At 40.4% G+C, this 17160-nt stretch overlaps 1 protein-coding gene across 8 annotated transcripts in view; it reads left to right on the top strand.

Annotated features, from left to right (window-relative positions):
* LOC128688654 (probable sodium/potassium/calcium exchanger CG1090) overlaps window positions 1-17160 on the top strand; it is a 272867-nt gene that overhangs the window by 231293 nt on the left and 24414 nt on the right. For 4 of the 8 annotated variants that reach the window (XM_053776579.2, XM_070084511.1, XM_070084512.1 and 1 more), the window contains 2 exons: window positions 4950-4985; window positions 12609-12731. The exons of 1 other annotated variant lie outside the window; for it this stretch is intronic. In XM_053776579.2, the coding sequence (XP_053632554.2) occupies window positions 4950-4985; window positions 12609-12731 (159 nt within the window). Of the gene's footprint in view, window positions 1-4949; window positions 4986-12608; window positions 12732-16500; window positions 16531-17160 lie in introns of all 8 variants that reach the window. 3 more of the 8 variants (XM_070084514.1, XM_070084513.1, XM_070084515.1) reach the window with 3 other exon arrangements.

Here is a 17160-nt window from a genome sequence, read left to right as displayed (position 1 = left end):
AGGGTACTTGTTGACAGGCTTCGCAGCCTCTGTCTTTGCACTCCACCTCATTTCAGACTCTAGCTTAACCATAGGCACAGCATTTTTGAGTTTTTTCCTGCACTGTGTTGAACGAAAGTACACGTAGAGCTCTTCGATGGTTCCAAAAAACTTGATCATCGTTCTATCCTACTTCACTACATGTACACCCACCAAGTTGAGTGAGTGATTGTCGTAGCTCACAAACACTGCCAGGTTGTTTTTTCACTTATTCTTTGATGAACACCACTTGTGTGTCCAGCCATCACAGCAGCATTGATATAGCACTATGACCGACAATCTTGTAGCTCCATTTCATACTTCTTTAGCTGTTTCAAGATGCCTTCAACCAAGCTCTCAACATCCTTCTGGCTTATCTGGATAAAACCAAGGAAGAACTCTCTAACACGGACTGGATTCCTCTCAAAATCAACTTCCACATATCTCACTACTACTGACATCCGCTCACGGTGTGCCTGATCAGGAGTCGAGTCAAACATGAGGCAGGTGAAATTGCTGACCTAGAAAATGTACAGAGAACCTTCACGGCACACATAAGTACTGGAAAACAGCTAAGTTACTGGGAACGGCTGAAGTTCCTCAACTTATATTCCCTGGAATGCAGGCGGGAGAGATACATGATTATATACACTTTGAAAATGCTCGAGGGATTACCAAATTTGCACACGAAAATCACTCCCTACAAAGCAAAAGATTCGGCAGGCGATGGAACATCTCCCCCGATGAAAAGTAGGGGTCCCATTAGCACGACAAGTGTCAGGGGCCCAAGACTTAAACTGCCTCCCAGCATACATAAGGGGGATTACCAGTAGACCCTTCACTAGTGTGCCTTCGAGAGGTAGTTCTCTTCTGTTTGTCTTCAAGAAGGCTGTGGACAGGTACCTAAAGTCAGCAGGTCAGCCCGGCTGTGGTTCGTACGTTGGTTTATGGTTGGCCATCAGTAACAGCCTGGTTGATCAGACCCTGATCCACCATGAGGCATGGTCACAGACCGGGTCATGGGGGCCTTGACCCCCGAAACCCTCTCCAGGTATTATCCAAGTATAGTACTTGGCTTTATGAATGCTTCTCAGTAAACTGGCGAACAGTGGATGCCATCATTTGGATGAATTCGTTCTGAACACCCGGTGAAAGATAAGATCTGGATCCGGGATTCATTTCCACAATTGAAGTTTCTTTCATGACAGGGTCAAAGATGGCCAGTAGTTTCAGTAAGCCAAGGAAATTTCCCACATTGGAGTCATCGTCCAGCTGAAGTGACTCCCAGTGTCCTCGCATAGTCAGGTTCTGAGTCGCAAAGAATTTTATGCAGTGAAGGATTCTCGTCAAGATATCACCCCACTTCTGCTTTTCCTTCTCAATCTGTGACTGAAGTTCCGCATCAGTAACTCCTCTGCTTTCAGCTAAATTTCTTTCCTGTGTGTGTGTGAAGCACTCCCACTGATTCTTAGCATTTTCATGAACTAATCCTCTCAGGTGCTTTCCACTGATTGATTGAATCCGCTTTTCTGCTCCAATGATGGTCTGACCGGGAATAGAGAAGACAGCAGATACAAAATTCAGACTTTTTTTTTTTAGAAGGGGAATAGACCAGCCATGAGGGAATTGCCTCCTCACCACGACTATTTCCCAATTTTTCTCTTGAACCAAGTTTTGTTCTTTGAGCGGTTATTTGTTGGTAGGAAAAACCACTCACTGTTCTGAAAATACTTTGAACTCAGCTTTATTTTTGTTCTCAACGCGTCAGGCAGAATTGCTTTCCAGTATCCTTGTTAAATTTCAGAAGTCCAGTATCATGCTGTTAAATCACTTCTGGTATGAGAGCTCGAGGCTCTTCAACACCATCCAGTTCACGAGGTTCAATGTTGTCAGGTTCAATCTTGTCAGGTAAAAATCTCGTCAATAAACAATCATCTTCCCCTCCTGTCATGTCCACATTTTCTCTGCCAGCCTCACTTTTAATCTCACCATACTCGGATTTAACTGATGACGTCCTCTTCGGTTTTTGACGCACTTGTACATGATCCACTTTCTGATTGTAATAAACGTGTAGCAGGTGAAGGTGACTCCATGGAACATGTCGAACAACTTGTTCCGGGCTTTTAAAAGAATGGCACGAGGAACTTGACGTCTTGGCTTTTTTCGCCTCTTGCTTTTGTCTCTTCCGTCCTTCAACTCCACTTTCCTTCTTCATGAAGAAACATTTCATGGTCTTCCTACACAATGATCTGAAATAAGGAAATGGCACTTTTAATAAGAACATTAAATTTCACAGATTTTGCACAAAATTCTAGACTACCTCCCTAGTTTATGCAGGTGAATGGTCTTATTGCCAGTTGGCACTGAGCAGTGGTACTGTGAGGTGTGTGGTCATGTAGCTCCCAGCACTGTATTTTTACCTAATAATTTATATATGTAATTTAACAATCTAGCCATCCTAATGCTTCTCACCCATGATAATCAAAGATCATACATCTGAAGACATTTCTTTTTTCACTATCATATATCTGAAGAATTTTGTTTTTCACTATCTTAGGATGGCTTATCTGACTTGAATAGAAACTGTTCGGTGGTGCCCCCCTTCAAGTGGTACCCAGGGTACGTGCCATACCTTAGGAATGCCACTGTTTTCTCCCCTACTAACTCTGTGACCGTGGATTAGGAACATATGGTTCCTGTATATTATGAAAATTTACACCAGTAAAATTGGCGAAGATCTGGAATTCATTGCCAGAACACACTAAAGGGCCCCTGCTGCCTGCAAATCAATTTAAAGCCTTAGAAATCACCTCATCACCCAAAATTAACCGGACAAACACTTTATCAGTTACTCAAAAGTTACTCAAAAAACTCCTAAATAATTTATAACTGCTCAACTATTTGATCATTTACTTCAAATTCAAATTTTTATTTCTTTGCAAATTTACAATGAGATTGACATGTTGTAGGGAGTCGTATTTACATAGATAGTTTAGTGTGTAATTACAATAATGATTTGCAGTGCAAAGAGAGCCACTATTATGCCTTGGCATGATTATTTAACTATTTATATCAAAACTGTAATTATTCTCTACCGAACTTACTAAAGCCATATAGAGTGAACTAGTTGAATATTCAATTTTCTTCTACTCACTGTAACTCACCTAATGACTACATGTTCACCAAATTGTTACACTCCTTTGTACAAACATGTATCATGCTAAAATAAACTTTTTATTATACGGTGCCCTGTGGCCTGGTGGCAAAAGCTCTCGCTTCACACGGTGAGTGTCTGGGTTCGATTCCCGGTGAAGGGGTGGAAACATTGGATGTGTTTCCCTACACTGGTTATCTATGTTCACCATCAGTAGAATGGGTACCTGGTTGTTAGTCGACTGATGTGGGTCGCATATTGGGACAAAACCGTCTTAATTTGCCCGAAATGTCCTGCATAACAAGCGGCTTTCTATGTAGTAATACGTCGTTGATGTCAGCTAGGCCTGTTTACCTGGAGAGAGTTCCGGGGGTCAACGCCCCCGCGGCCCGGTCTGTGACCAGGCCTCCTGGTGGATCAGAGCCTGATCAACTAGGCTGTTGCTGCTGGCTGCACGCAAACCAACGTACGAGCCACAGCCCGGCTGGTCAGGAACTGACTTTAGGTGCTTATCCAGTGCCAGCTTGAAGACTGCCAGGGGTCTGTTGGTAATCCCCCTTATGTATGCTGGGAGGCAGTTGAACAGTCTCGGGCCCCTGACACTTATTGTATGGTCTCTTAACGTGCTAGTGACACCCCTGCTTTTTATTGGGGGGATGTTGCATCGTCTGCCAAGTCTTTTGCTTTCGTAGTGAGTGATTTTCGTGTGCAAGTTCGGTACTAGTCCCTCTAGGATTTTCCAGGTGTATATAATCATGTATCTCTCCCGCCTGCGTTCCAGGGAATACCGGTTTAGGAACCTCAAGCGCTCCCAGTACACCTTGTACAAGTACTTGTTGTAGTAAATAAAGATATTATTATTATTATTATTATTATTATTTAATGTTTCCACCCGGACCTCAGTGTGTTAAGATAAGATAAGATTTCGTTCGGATTTTTAACCCCGGAGGGTTAGCCACCCAGGATAACACAAGAAAGTCAGTGCGTCATCGAGGACTGTCTAACTTATTTCCATTGGGGTCCTTAATCTTGTCCCCCAGGATGCGACCCACACCAGTCGACTAACACCCAGGTACCTATTTGCTGCTAGGTGAACAGGACAACAGGTGTAAGGAAACGTGTCAAATTTTTCCACCCGCCGGGAATCGAACCCGGGCCCTCCGTGTGTGAAGCGGGAGCTTTAGCCACCAGGCCACCGGGCCGAGTGAGCTACCAACCGAGCCACAGGACACGTTAATCTTAGGGAAAAGCCCAATGTTTCCAACCGTACCCCCTTCCAGGAAGGTTCCTTGATGCTGGTGAGGGGCTCTTGATCTAGGGAATTGGATCTGTGCTCCAGTTCCCCGAATTAAGCCTGAATACCTTCCACATCCCCCCCCACAGGCGCTGTCCTTCGAGTTTAGCGCTTCCCCCTTGATTATAATAATAAATTCCACCCATACCATGGGTTTTGCTTGCTACTGACTCCTGGCATTTGTACGCCATCTATGTAGACTGATATCAAACTCAGAAAGTGTTAATTAATAATATTTTTGAAGCAGTTGGCGAACTTTTAGAATCTTCAGTAAACAGTTCCATATTTTAGGGCCTTTGGCCTGAAATTTCTACTTAAGTGGAGCTGAACATTTGGGATTTCAAAGAGTTGTGTATTATTTCTTCTGCTTTAATGTTTCTTGTCACACTAAATATATTGACATTTATTTTGAGTTTTCTTTCCAACTGTTCTTTTTTTTTTTTTGCATGTTTTGTTTATTTTATTTTGTTACTGATTTTGCAGACACATCGCCTCTTGTGATGAGTTATGGCGCCACAGGTGAGATGAACAGTCAGCTTCCTGTAGTTATATTCTCTCCTGGAGTTGTGCGGTGTGTGCTGTAGTTATGTCTTCTCTGCTGTAGTTATAATCTGTGTGCTGTTATAATCTCTGTTTTGTATTTGTTCTATGTACTGTAGTTGTTCTTTGTGCTGTAGTTATACTGTAGTAAAGTCTTCTCAGTTGTAGTTATGTGCTGTAGTTATATTCTTTGTGTTGTAATGTTCTTTGTGTTGTACTTGCTGTTTGTTTTATTTTGTATTAATGTTCTTTCCTGTAGTTGTTCTTTATTCTGTAGCTATGTTCTCTGTTGTAACTATGTATGCTGTAATTATGTCGTCTTTCCAATAGTTATGTCCTCTGCTGTAGTTACTGCATGTCCTCTCTGCTGTAATTACTATTTGTCCTCTGCTGTAGTTATCTCTGCGACTCTGTCTTGAGATTACCTTGAAACAATTATGGAAGTCACTGCTCCTGCTGCCTGGTCTAAGACCAGGTCTAGATATATTTAATCTTTTGAAGGTGAGATCCTCCGACATAATCACTCCCAGGTCTTTGACGTTGGTGTTTCGCTCTATTTTGTGGCCAGAATTTGTTTTGTACTCTGATGGAAATTAAATCTTCATCAGAGTACAAAACAAATTCTGGCCACAAAATAGAGCGAAACACCAACGTCAAAGACCTGCGAGTGATTATGTCGGAGGATCTCACCTTCAAGGACCATAACATTGTATCAATCGCATCTGCTAGAAAAATGACAGGATGGATAATGAGAACCTTCAAAACTAGGGAGGCCAAGCCCATGATGACACTCTTCAGGTCACTTGTTCTATCTAGGCTGGAATATTGCTGCACTCTAACAGCACCTTTCAAGGCAGGTGAAATTGCCGACCTAGAAAATGTACAGAGAACTTTCACGGCGCGCATAACGGAGATAAAACACCTCAATTACTGGGAGCGCTTGAGGTTTTTAAACCTGTATTCCCTGGAACGCAGGAGGGAGAGATACATGATTATATACACCTGGAAAATCCTAGAGGGACTAGTACCAAACTTGCACACGAAAATCACTCACTACGAAAGCAAAAGACTTGGCAGACGATGCACCATCCCCCCAATGAAAAGCAGGGGTGTCACTAGCACGTTAAGAGACCATACAATAAGTGTCAGGGGCCCGAGACTGTTCAACTGCCTCCCAGCACACATAAAGGGGATTACCAACAGACCCCTGGCAGTCTTCAAGCTGGCACTGGACAAGCACCTAAAGTCAGTTCCTGATCAGCCGGGCTGTGGCTCGTACGTTGGTTTGCGTGCAGCCAGCAGCAACAGCCTGGTTGATCAGGCGCTGATCCACCAGGAGGCCTGGTCACAGACCGGGCCGCGGGGGCGTTGACCCCCGAAACTCTCTCCAGGTAAACTCCAGGATATGTTCTCTGCTGTGCAGTTTTATGTTCTCTGTTGTACCTGCTGTATATTCTCTCTTGCAGTTATGTTCTCTGATTTAGTTTGGCTTTTCATGTAGTTGACTGATGTAATTGTGGTCTCTGCTGTAGCAGTAGTGATCGATGCTGTAGTGGTGTTTTCTGCTGTATTTAAGTATGTATAGTACTTTCTAAAGTAGTAGTTTATTTGGTCTGCTACCTGGAGTATGTCTGGAGAGTGTTTCGGGGGTCAGTGCCCCCGCAGCCCGGTCTATGACCAGGCCTCATGGTAGATCAGGGCCTAATCAACCAGGCTGTTACTGTTGGCCGCATGTAACCCGACGTACAAACCACAGCCCGGCTGGCCAGGTACTGGGTTTATGTGCCTGTCCAGTGCCTGCTTGAAGACAGCCAGGGGTCTAATGGTAATCCCCCTTAAGTATGCTGGGAGGCAGTTGAAGTCTTGGGACCCTGACACTTATTGTGTTGTCTCTTATTCTGCTATTCATTGGGGGATGTTGCATCGTCTGCCGAATCTTTTGCTTTCATGGGGAGTGATTTTCGTGTGCAACTTTGGTACTAATCCCTTAGGATTTTCCAAGTGTATATAATCATATATCTCTCCTGCCTGCATTCTAGGGAATACAGGTTGAGGAACTTAACCATTCCCCAGTAATTGAGGTGTTTTATCGCAGTTGTGTGTGCCGTGAAGGTTCTCTACATTTTCTAGGTCATCAATTTCACCTGCCTTGAAAGGTGCTGTTAGTGTGCAGCAATATTTCACCCTAGATAGAACAAGCGACCTGAAGTGTCATCATGGACTTGGCATCTCTAGTTTTGAAGGTTCTCATTATCCATCCTGTCAGTTTTCTAGGAGATGCGATTGATATAATGTTTACCTGGAGTTTACCTCGAGAGGGTTTCAGGGGTAAATGCCCCCATGGCTTGGTCTGAAACCAGGCCTCATGGTGGATCAGGGTTTGATCAACCAGGCTGTTACTGCTGGCTGCATGCAAACTGATGTACAAACCACAGCCCGGTTGGTCAGGTACTGACTTTAGGTGCCTGTCCAGTGTCTTCTTGAAGACAGCTAGGGGTCTATTGGTAATCCCCTTTATGTGTGCTGGGAGGCAGTTCGACAGTCTTGGGCCCAGACACTTATTGTGTTGTCTTTCAGCCCACGATGACACTCTTCAGGTCACTTGTTCTATCTAGGCTGGAATATTGCTGCACACTAACAGCACCTTTCAAGGCAGGTGAAATTGCTGACCTAGAAAATGTACAGAGAACCTTCACGGCGCGCATAACAGAGATAAAACACCTCAATTACTGGGAGCGCTTGAGGTTCCTAAACCTGTATTCCCTGGAACACAGGCGGAGAGATACATGATTATATACACCTGGAAAATCCTAGAGGGACTAGTACCGAACTTGCACATGAAAATCACTCGCTACGAAAGCAAAAGACTTGGCAGACGATGCAACAAATCCCCAATGAAAAGCAGGGGTGTCACTAGCACGTTAAGAGACCATACAATAAGTGTCAGGAGCCCGAGACTGTTCAACTGCCTTCCAGCATACATAAGGGGGATTACCAACAGACCCCTGGCAGTCTTCAAGCTGGCACTGGACAAGCACCTAAAGTCGGTTCCTGACCAGCCGGGCTGTTGCTCGTATGTTGGTTTGCGTGCAGCCAGCAGCAACAGCCTGGTTGATCAGGCTCTGATCCACCAGGAGGCCTGGTCACAGACCGGGCCGCGGGGGCGTTGACCCCCGGAACTCTCTCCAGGTAAACTCATGGTGCCCCTGCTTTTCATCAGGGGAATGTTACATCTGCCGAGTCTTTTGCTTTCATAGGGAGTGATTTTTGTGTGCAGGTTTGGTACCAATCCCTCCAGGACCTTCCAAGTGTATATTATCATGTATCTCTCTCGCCTGCATTCCAGGGAATACAGATCAAGGACCTTCAACCGTTCCCAGTAATTTAGGTGCCTTATCATACTTGTGTGTGGTGTGCAAGTTCTTTATACGCTCTCCAGGTCTGCAGTGTCTCCAACCTTGAAGGGGGCTGTTAGTGTGCAACGGTATTCCAGCCTAGAGAGAACAGGTGATTTGAAGAGGATCATCATGGACTTGGCATCCCTGGTTTTCAAGGTTCTCATTATCCATCCTATCATTTTCCTAGCAGATGAGGTAGATATATTATCGTACCCTTTGCAGGTGAGATCCTCTGACATTAACACTCCCAGGTCCTTCACTTTTCTCTTTTGCTCTATTGTATGGTTAGAATTTGTAGTATGCCCTGATACATTTTTAATTTTCTCAAATTTTCCATATCTGAATAGTTGAAATTTCTCCTCATTGAACTTCATATTGTTTTGAGTGGCCTGTTTGAAGATTTGGTTGATATCTGCTTGGAGTCTTATGGTGTCTTCAATGGAAGTCACTGCGTTGTGGTCTTTGAGGTGAGATCTTCTGACATTATCACTCTCGTTGGGTTTGGTCTGGTGTAGTTTGGTTGTGTTTCTTTGACAGTAAGAAATATTCTCATCCACTCCTTTGAGTGGATGAGAATATTGGGCTATAGATATCACTGGAGGACCTTATCATCTGAGTAGCCTGTCTGGCAAATGTTTGACTGTGAACCTAAGATTATCTCTCAGGACCCTCGACTAAGAATCATTCATGACCGTATGTGGTGTATCATGTGCATCAGTATACTATATGCATCACCAGCATGGACCAAATGCTTGATCAACCGTGTCTGAAATCCAGAGAAACTAGAGGTTAGCAAGAAGACTATTGGAAGGACTTATAAGGATAGACTAAAAAAACACAACTGATCCTGATGGCGGGATGGATTGACCAGGTGAGACATACAGCATTCATGATATGTACAGAATTTGAAAAGTTTGACAGAAGAACACTTAAGGAGGCAGAAAACAGAAACACAATGGCACAGTTAGAATTTAGACATAAATAAGCTGTGGGGATGTTAACCCTTAAATGGATTCTTTTCAAGTCAAATTCAGAGATAGATTCGATAGCACAGGCTCTAAATATGTACATACGTATATTGGAACCAGGAACTGCTTGCTTGATATCCACAATAACAGCAGCTTCTTTAGGATGAAATTGTTTTATTATTTTTAACACGAATTTCTGATGTTTTAATGCTAAAAGCTCTTTCAGTGACTTAAGGGAATTACATCTCAGTTTTTAATTAACTCTTTGACTGTTTCGGTTGTATATATACGTTTTATGGGCCACCGTGTTTGACGTATTAATACGCCAAAATTCTAGGGGCTTCAGATCAAGCAGGAGAAAGCTGGTAGGCCCACATGTGAGAGAATGGGTCTCCATGGTTAGTGTGCACCATATAAAAAAAAATCGGGGAGCCAGTGGTGCATTGTGGAAATGCCATTTCAGTAGTCCTTTTTCAGCATGCCTAGCGGTAAGAAATATGTGGCTCCCTGGCAAATCTGGGACTCTTCTCTTCCCAAGTGATGCTCTAACACAAAGTGTCAGTGAAGATCAGTTTCATGGTTTTGAGGGGTTTGTGACCAAAAGTAATGCCCAGGATACCAGAAGAAAGAAAGAAAGAAAGGAAGGAGAAGGAAGGAAGGAGAAGGAAGGAAGGAAGGAGAAGGAAGGAAAGAATGAAGAAATAATGAAGAAACATTTACCTAGGATAACTATATAACACAACTAAGATAAGATAAGATAAGATAAGATTTCGTTCGGATTTTTAACCCCGAAGGGTTAGCCACCCAGGATAACCCAAGAAAGTCAGTGCGTCATCGAGGACTGTCTAACTTATTTCCATTGGGGTCCTTAATCTTGTCCCCCAGGATGCGACCCACACCAGTCGACTAACACCCAGGTACCTATTTGCTGCTAGGTGAACAGGACAATAGGTGTAAGGAAACGTGTCGGAATTTCCACCCGCCGGGAATCGAACCCGGGCCCTCCGTGTGTGAAGCGGGAGCTTTAGCCACCAGACCACCGGGCCACCTGCTACTACTTTGAAGAAAACTGCTCAGACGAGGTGTTTTGTCTGTGCACATACAAAAAAACTCCCACAAAAATGCGGAGACACTCGTTTTATGTGTGAGGAGTGTAAAACACCATTGTGTATGAAACCATGTTTCAAAGAGTTCCACAAGCTGCAGAACTTCTAGGAACATGTCCAGTGACTGTACATTTGTATATATATTATAGAACAATAGTAATAAAAAATTTTTTTGTATTTGTGTAAACAAGTCTTGTAAACAATATATTGATAATTATGTTTGTGCGCTTATTGTGTTGTATACAACGAGTGTATATATGTACATTGCACCTTACTTTGGCCTCACAGGCCACATAAGTTATGTGAAGGAAAGAAAATAGTGAAAAAACAAGAAACCTTCCAATGCAAGTAAACCAAAGTTTGGAAATAAATGGTATAAAATACCGACACAATGGAAATATAAACACATATGCAGTATAATGTGATCCTTTATTGACTATGTTTTGCCCACACAGTGGGCTTTTTCAAGTCACAAGTCTGTTTGTGACTTGAAAAAGCCCACTGTGTGGGCGAAACGTAGTCAATAAAGGATCACATTATACTGCATATGTGTTTATATTTCCAAACCAAAGTTTACCAGGTGAACTGCATTCACCACTGTTGCCATACAATGCTCATTTTCTGCCAACTTTACTCCTCTATATCTCGGTAAGTACTGATCACAAAAATTTTTTTGGGACTTACAACAATTAGAAAATTAATCTTAACATTTTCATGAGAAAAAATAATAATTCTTTTTTTTAATATTCTTCAACACCAGGAGACACTTCAGGATTTGGGGTTGTGACAGTCAAAGGGTTAAGGCATTTTTATGTTGCTGACTGTGAGAGGTGTGCAAGTGAATTTATACTGTATGAAAAAACTGATCTCATTTAGGTAGAGCAATGCTGTACCAATAGATAACTTCTGGTCATATTTAAAGCTTATTTATTAATACTGTACACTATTACTATTGGTTAATCTGAATGTCTCTTTTTCTTGGTGACAATGTTCTGTGTGTACATAAATACATTACATATTGAAGGCATAACCTTCTGCATTTTATTCATTAAAGACAAACTGCAAGGGTGTATCCTTGTATGCAAATACATATAAGGAGTGCTGCTGGCTTGCCAGCCACTGCCAAATATTGTGTTGCATATTTATTGATGTTTTGGTACAGTGTTTTGAATAGTTTTTATGAAAAACAGATGACCTGACCATAGAAATCATATGTCAGTAGTAAAGCATTTACTACTGACCTGGGGTTGCTGCTTTGGCTTTGTGAGATGTATCATGAAGTCTTAAATATACTATCCATGGGTCTAAATGATAAGATGCCAAGAAAATAGAAGATATGACACTTTGCAGAACAAGCTTGGTAAAGATCATCAGCAGCAGCCCTAGAACAAGCTGAACTTCAGTTCCTTTCTAAGTATAATTTTAAGAAAATTTCTCATAGCACTCTCCATATCCCTTTTTTTTTTAAATAAGGTTTTTTTCTGACAGAGAGAGTTGCCAAAGAATTTAATTACGTAAATACATTTGTGAAAATTTGACTCCACATCAGGGAATTTTCATGTTTGATTCATTTTTGCTTTGTTTATTTTCCCATTATCACCTTTGTATTTTTGCTTAACATGTGGTGCCACAGGCACATGCTGTAGTTGCTGGTACTTGAGTCAGCTCTGAGGATCAACATGCATTGAAACAGTTTCCCAATAAATGCTTGTTTTGGCAAGTGAGTGTTTTCTTTACATGATGTCCATGTTAACATACCAGTTAGTAGTTCCTTGGTGCTATTAGAATCTTTTGGATCACATCCTTGGGGGTTAGTAATATTCCTTAGATAGGGCTGAGCTTTGAAGTAAGCTGAAGTTGGACAACATCTCTTTGCCTGTAAATTTAACTGAAAAATTAAACCAATGTTGACTAGTGTTGGTTGAACAGTACACTTTCATGCATTTGTTCATCAATTCATGGGTAACAAACTAGCAACATCAGTAATTTGAGCCTTTAATAACACTGACAGCAATAATTGGAGTCTTTATGACAGCAGTACAGTAATTGGAGCCTTCCTATTATTTTCTAGCCATTGGGATAAGCATTGTTAACAAGATATGAAAAAAAGTGACAAGTTTGAGCTTTCAGGGAGCGAGGAGGGAGGCGTGTGTGTGCCTCTGCTGATGACTCCTGATGATACCATTGACTCCAGTGATGCTAGTGATTCCTTCGACTCATCGGGTGGCATTTATACCAAAGATTCATATGCCAGTAAGCTTGCATGATCCTCCCAGTCCTGAGTTGACTGGTAGGAGGCAGTGTGGGGGTGTGTGTCCATGTGGGTTTGGTTATTATTTATAGATTTTAACCCATGAACTGCAGAGCTGTTAACTGGTACTGATCTGCCTCTGCTCCACCAGCACCACACACTACTGTACTTATGTTCACTTTTTAAAGTGTTATGTATATCAAAGTAATTGCCAAGTAAACCAAAGAGCTCCATTTCCCTATATATACCAGTACACCTCTTCTCCTTCCACCCTTAAAGGGATGTCTTACTGCTGAAGGGCTCTTGATTCAAGAAATTGGAACTACTCTCCCTTTCCTCATATGAGTCTTGATTACCCCTCCATTCTTTTTGTTTCCTAGGCATTGTATGATCCTTATAGGTTTAGCTTTTCTCCAGTATAATAATTTTTCAATTAATTTTTATATTTGCAAAAAATACAGTGCATTAATAAGGCAATTTTTTGGGCAAAGTATTGTTTGCAAAGCCATACAATATCTGGTGCAGTATTCAAATAAGCTTCACTGGTAAGTTAGCAAGTAGAAATTCTCAAATTCTCAAACTAAATTGTTGAATGCATTCACATTTATGATAATGGACATGAGTTGTCCATCTAGTAGTGCTGTTTTGAAAAACTACTAATGATGATTAAGGTTAAGCAAAATTCAAATAGGGAATTTACAAAAATCATTATTATTTTTTTGGACATGTACATAAAATTTTTGCCAGAAGTTAGTGTTGCACAACTCAAAACATAATAGGCAATCATGTTTTAAAACTGGAGGGACCTTATTTAGATTATAAGTAAAGAACATTTCATGAACTTCAAATTAAACACTGACCACCTGCTGGGGACAGGGACTGTGTACGGTGAGTTTTATGTAGTTTCACTTGTCATTATTTCTCCATTACCTAAAGTAGGACTCTTCAGACATAAGACTTGCTTCTAAATTGGTTTATTTTTATGAAAAAACTTGCTTGAACAAAACTTAAAGTTGAAGTCCAGAGGCATTCATAGGTTTTGCAGACACTAAACTGATGGAAAATAAAGAAAATAAACTTAGTAAAATGTATTGCTATGCAAGTAATCATTTACTTCACTAGTTAGTACATGCAAGTGATGCAAAATCATTGTGAGAATTCACTTTTTTTGAAGCCAAGAGAGACTACTGTACCTTGTTATATTCAGACTTTAACATGGTTAGGTATACAACTAACTAAACTCTAGAAACCACTTGACATGCACAACAATTTAATGATGAAGGATAATATGCAGATTCGCTGTAATTTCAATGCCAAGAAATATTGTACAGTACATTTAAAGGTAACAGTTATCCATAGAAAATTAAACAAGTGTCAAAAAATAAAAAAAAAATGTTCTGAAGTACGTATTATAAACACCTGTCCTTATCCCTATCCTCCCCATAAATTATCAGAACGTAATTTTTTTTTTTGGTTAACTTATTAGAGAATGCAACTGGCAGTAGATTCTGCCTACAGTACCTGATAGCTAATAAATAAGTGATAGTTGCAAGCCTCATCTACAAAGATAATGGTGCCTTGGAATTTCATGAGCTAGGCAGTGCTATTAGCATCACTCTGCGGTTTGAGGGTTATCACACTTCCTGTATATACTTCACTAAAATAGTATTTGAATAACTTGCAGCTTGTAGAATCCTACATGGGTTTATGGAGCACACACAGTGTATGTTGTCTGTGAGCATCTTCTGTGTTCATGGATCAGTCATGGTCCACAAACATAAATGATAAAAATCCTCCAGGCATCCATATCAGAAAATAATCTTATCCTTTCTATACCCCTGTTTCCTTCAAGAGTTGTACCTTGATGCTGGTGAAGGGCTCTTGATCTGAGGAATTGAAGCTACCTTCCCTTTCTTGGGATCAAACTTGATTGCTCCTTATTCCCTACACAGTGTGACCCTTACTGATTAAATGCCCCCTCTTGAATATAATCATAGTAATAATATATGCTTTTCTTCCTATACTTCTTTGTATAACAACCTTAAAAACTGTAATTTGCTTTTCTTTACATTTCTAATAAATCTTTTTTTGCTCCTAAATTATGTGCAGCCTTTATATATGATATACAATACTTATGACAAGCTGATGACTAAGATACACATACAGTACTTTGGTAACGTAATTGTTGAGATGTTTTGCTTGTGCAGCAGGTTTCTTCAGTTAATTAAATACAGCAGTCTCTTGAGTTATGATGGGCTGCAGTTATGATCATTTTGAGTTATGATTTGCCCTCATAAAGGAATTTAATTTTGAGTGGAGATGAAAAATTTGAGATGTATAATTTGTTAATTAGTTATGCCATCTTCTGTGTTACCAAGTCATCGTGGCTCCTCCAGGCCCCTAAAGTGTACAGTAAACAGGCAGTTTTTCTGAAGATCAAGCAAGAAATTGTGAAAAAACATACTGCAGAAGTTAGAGTTATTGAACTGGTGCATGAGTATGGCTTTCCACAATCAACCATCTCTACTAGCAAGCTAAAAGACATTATAAAGAATAGTAGAGTGACAAATCTAAGCTAGTAAAAAAAAAGCAGAGATTGCCATAGAGATGGAAAGGCTGTTGTTATTGTGGATAAGACAGCATAAGATGATGGGAGATAAAGTGCCTGCAAGTTATCTGTGAGCATGCAAGTCTGAGCTACAATAAAATTTTTAAAGGGGTAGACTGGTAAGCCAGTGGAAGGCCTCGGTCAGATGACCATGAGCTCTAATGGTGGGTCAACATCTGACCAAGACCCATGTCAGGAGACACTTGTCCTGCTTCCTGACAAACCTTACCTAACCTACTATAAAAGTTGAACTGTTGAGGTCTTGGAACGAATTGCCATAAAACCTTGTATGTATTTTGGGGTTTGAGTTATGATAATTTTGAGGTATGATACGTATCGTGGAATAGATTAATATTGCAAATCAAAGGACCACTGTGCTGATGATTATAACACTGAAGGCAGTGTCATCATTGTTAAAATCACCTGTATTTGAGTGAAGAAGCCTGCTGTGGAGGTGAAACATTTTGACAAAAATACTCGGGTATTGAAACTGTGTAGCAATAATCATGTTTCTCCTTATTTTCACATGACTGATTTCTTTGTAAAAGCTAAACACAGTACGTATATGCATTTTTCTTGTCCTTCACAGACCTTTTAATCTTTTCAGTTCACCACGGATTTTTTCCTCACCCCATTATATTTTCTTAACGCTTAAAATTTACTTTGCTAGTTTTTATTGTACAATATATTCTTTTAAAAGTGGCCATATGCTTTGCAGTTCATCATTGGTACCAATATTGTACACCACATTGGTGTTTTGTATAATAAGGCAACACTGAAATACCTTCCCAGGTTTAACATTTCCCTGGACCCATTATGTGCCTCCTGTAATATTTTTGACTAATTCCTGCAGGAGGTGTATGGGATGCTACCATAATAAAGTCAGATCAAGGTTTAGCACTTTAACGAATCTTATGTCTTGCATAATCTTATATTTCCATCACTTAGTGTTTCTTTTACAACCCTTCTCCTATCCTCTCTGACCCCTCTTGGCATATATACTCGCTCATTTCCAGTTCTCAGTTTGCCCAGACTAACATAATTGATTTAATTTTCATCATTTTCTTTTCAGTTCAGTCATTCATTATCACTACCTTCATTATCTCATCTGTTATGAAAATCCATCATTGATATTTTGTATTTTATTCATGTTCCATGATGAGGTGCTGAGAAGAAAACCAACACACTCACCAGTAAGTGAAAATTGCATTTTCTACACCAGAATGTTCAACACTTTTATCCTGCTTTTTTTCCATTGAGAATAAAGTGATGTGTGACAATGAAGTCATGTCCAAGAACAGTGATTTGGCTTTTGAGAAAACTGACGAATTCACCATACCACCTCAAGGCTCATTAAATTTGCTTTAAAATGAGACAAGTTTGATCAAAACTTCATGGTTGATTACTGAGATAGTTTTGCAAATATTTGTAGGGAATTTTCTCTGAAGTGACATTTGGCAAGTTTGTTGGTTTTCTTCTTATTACCCCGTATGCTCATTTGTATTCTTCTTTCACTGCATGCTACAGTATAGTTACATATAGCTTAGCATTAACTAATGATCAGTTCAAATTAAAATCTTCATTTCTTAAAAGCATATATGGAAGTTAGTGATTGAATAATTCATTTTGGTTGCAGGTTGATTATATGACACAAAAATTATATGATACAATTGTAGGCTTAAAAGAAAGCCACTTAATATGCAAAGTATTTCAGGCAAACTATGATAATCAAAGAAGTTGTCACCATAAAACACTACTAGTCTGCACTCTGATAAGAAAATAACCATGTGTATTTCTGCCTGGCATTCCCCATTCTTGGGCAA

This window comes from Cherax quadricarinatus, chromosome 13, assembly GCF_038502225.1.
Source record: "Cherax quadricarinatus isolate ZL_2023a chromosome 13, ASM3850222v1, whole genome shotgun sequence".
In the NCBI taxonomy this organism is placed as follows: Eukaryota; Metazoa; Arthropoda; class Malacostraca; order Decapoda; family Parastacidae; genus Cherax; species Cherax quadricarinatus.
The sequence above is the reverse complement of the archived record's forward strand: the minus strand, read 5'-3'. Positions and strand labels throughout refer to the sequence as shown.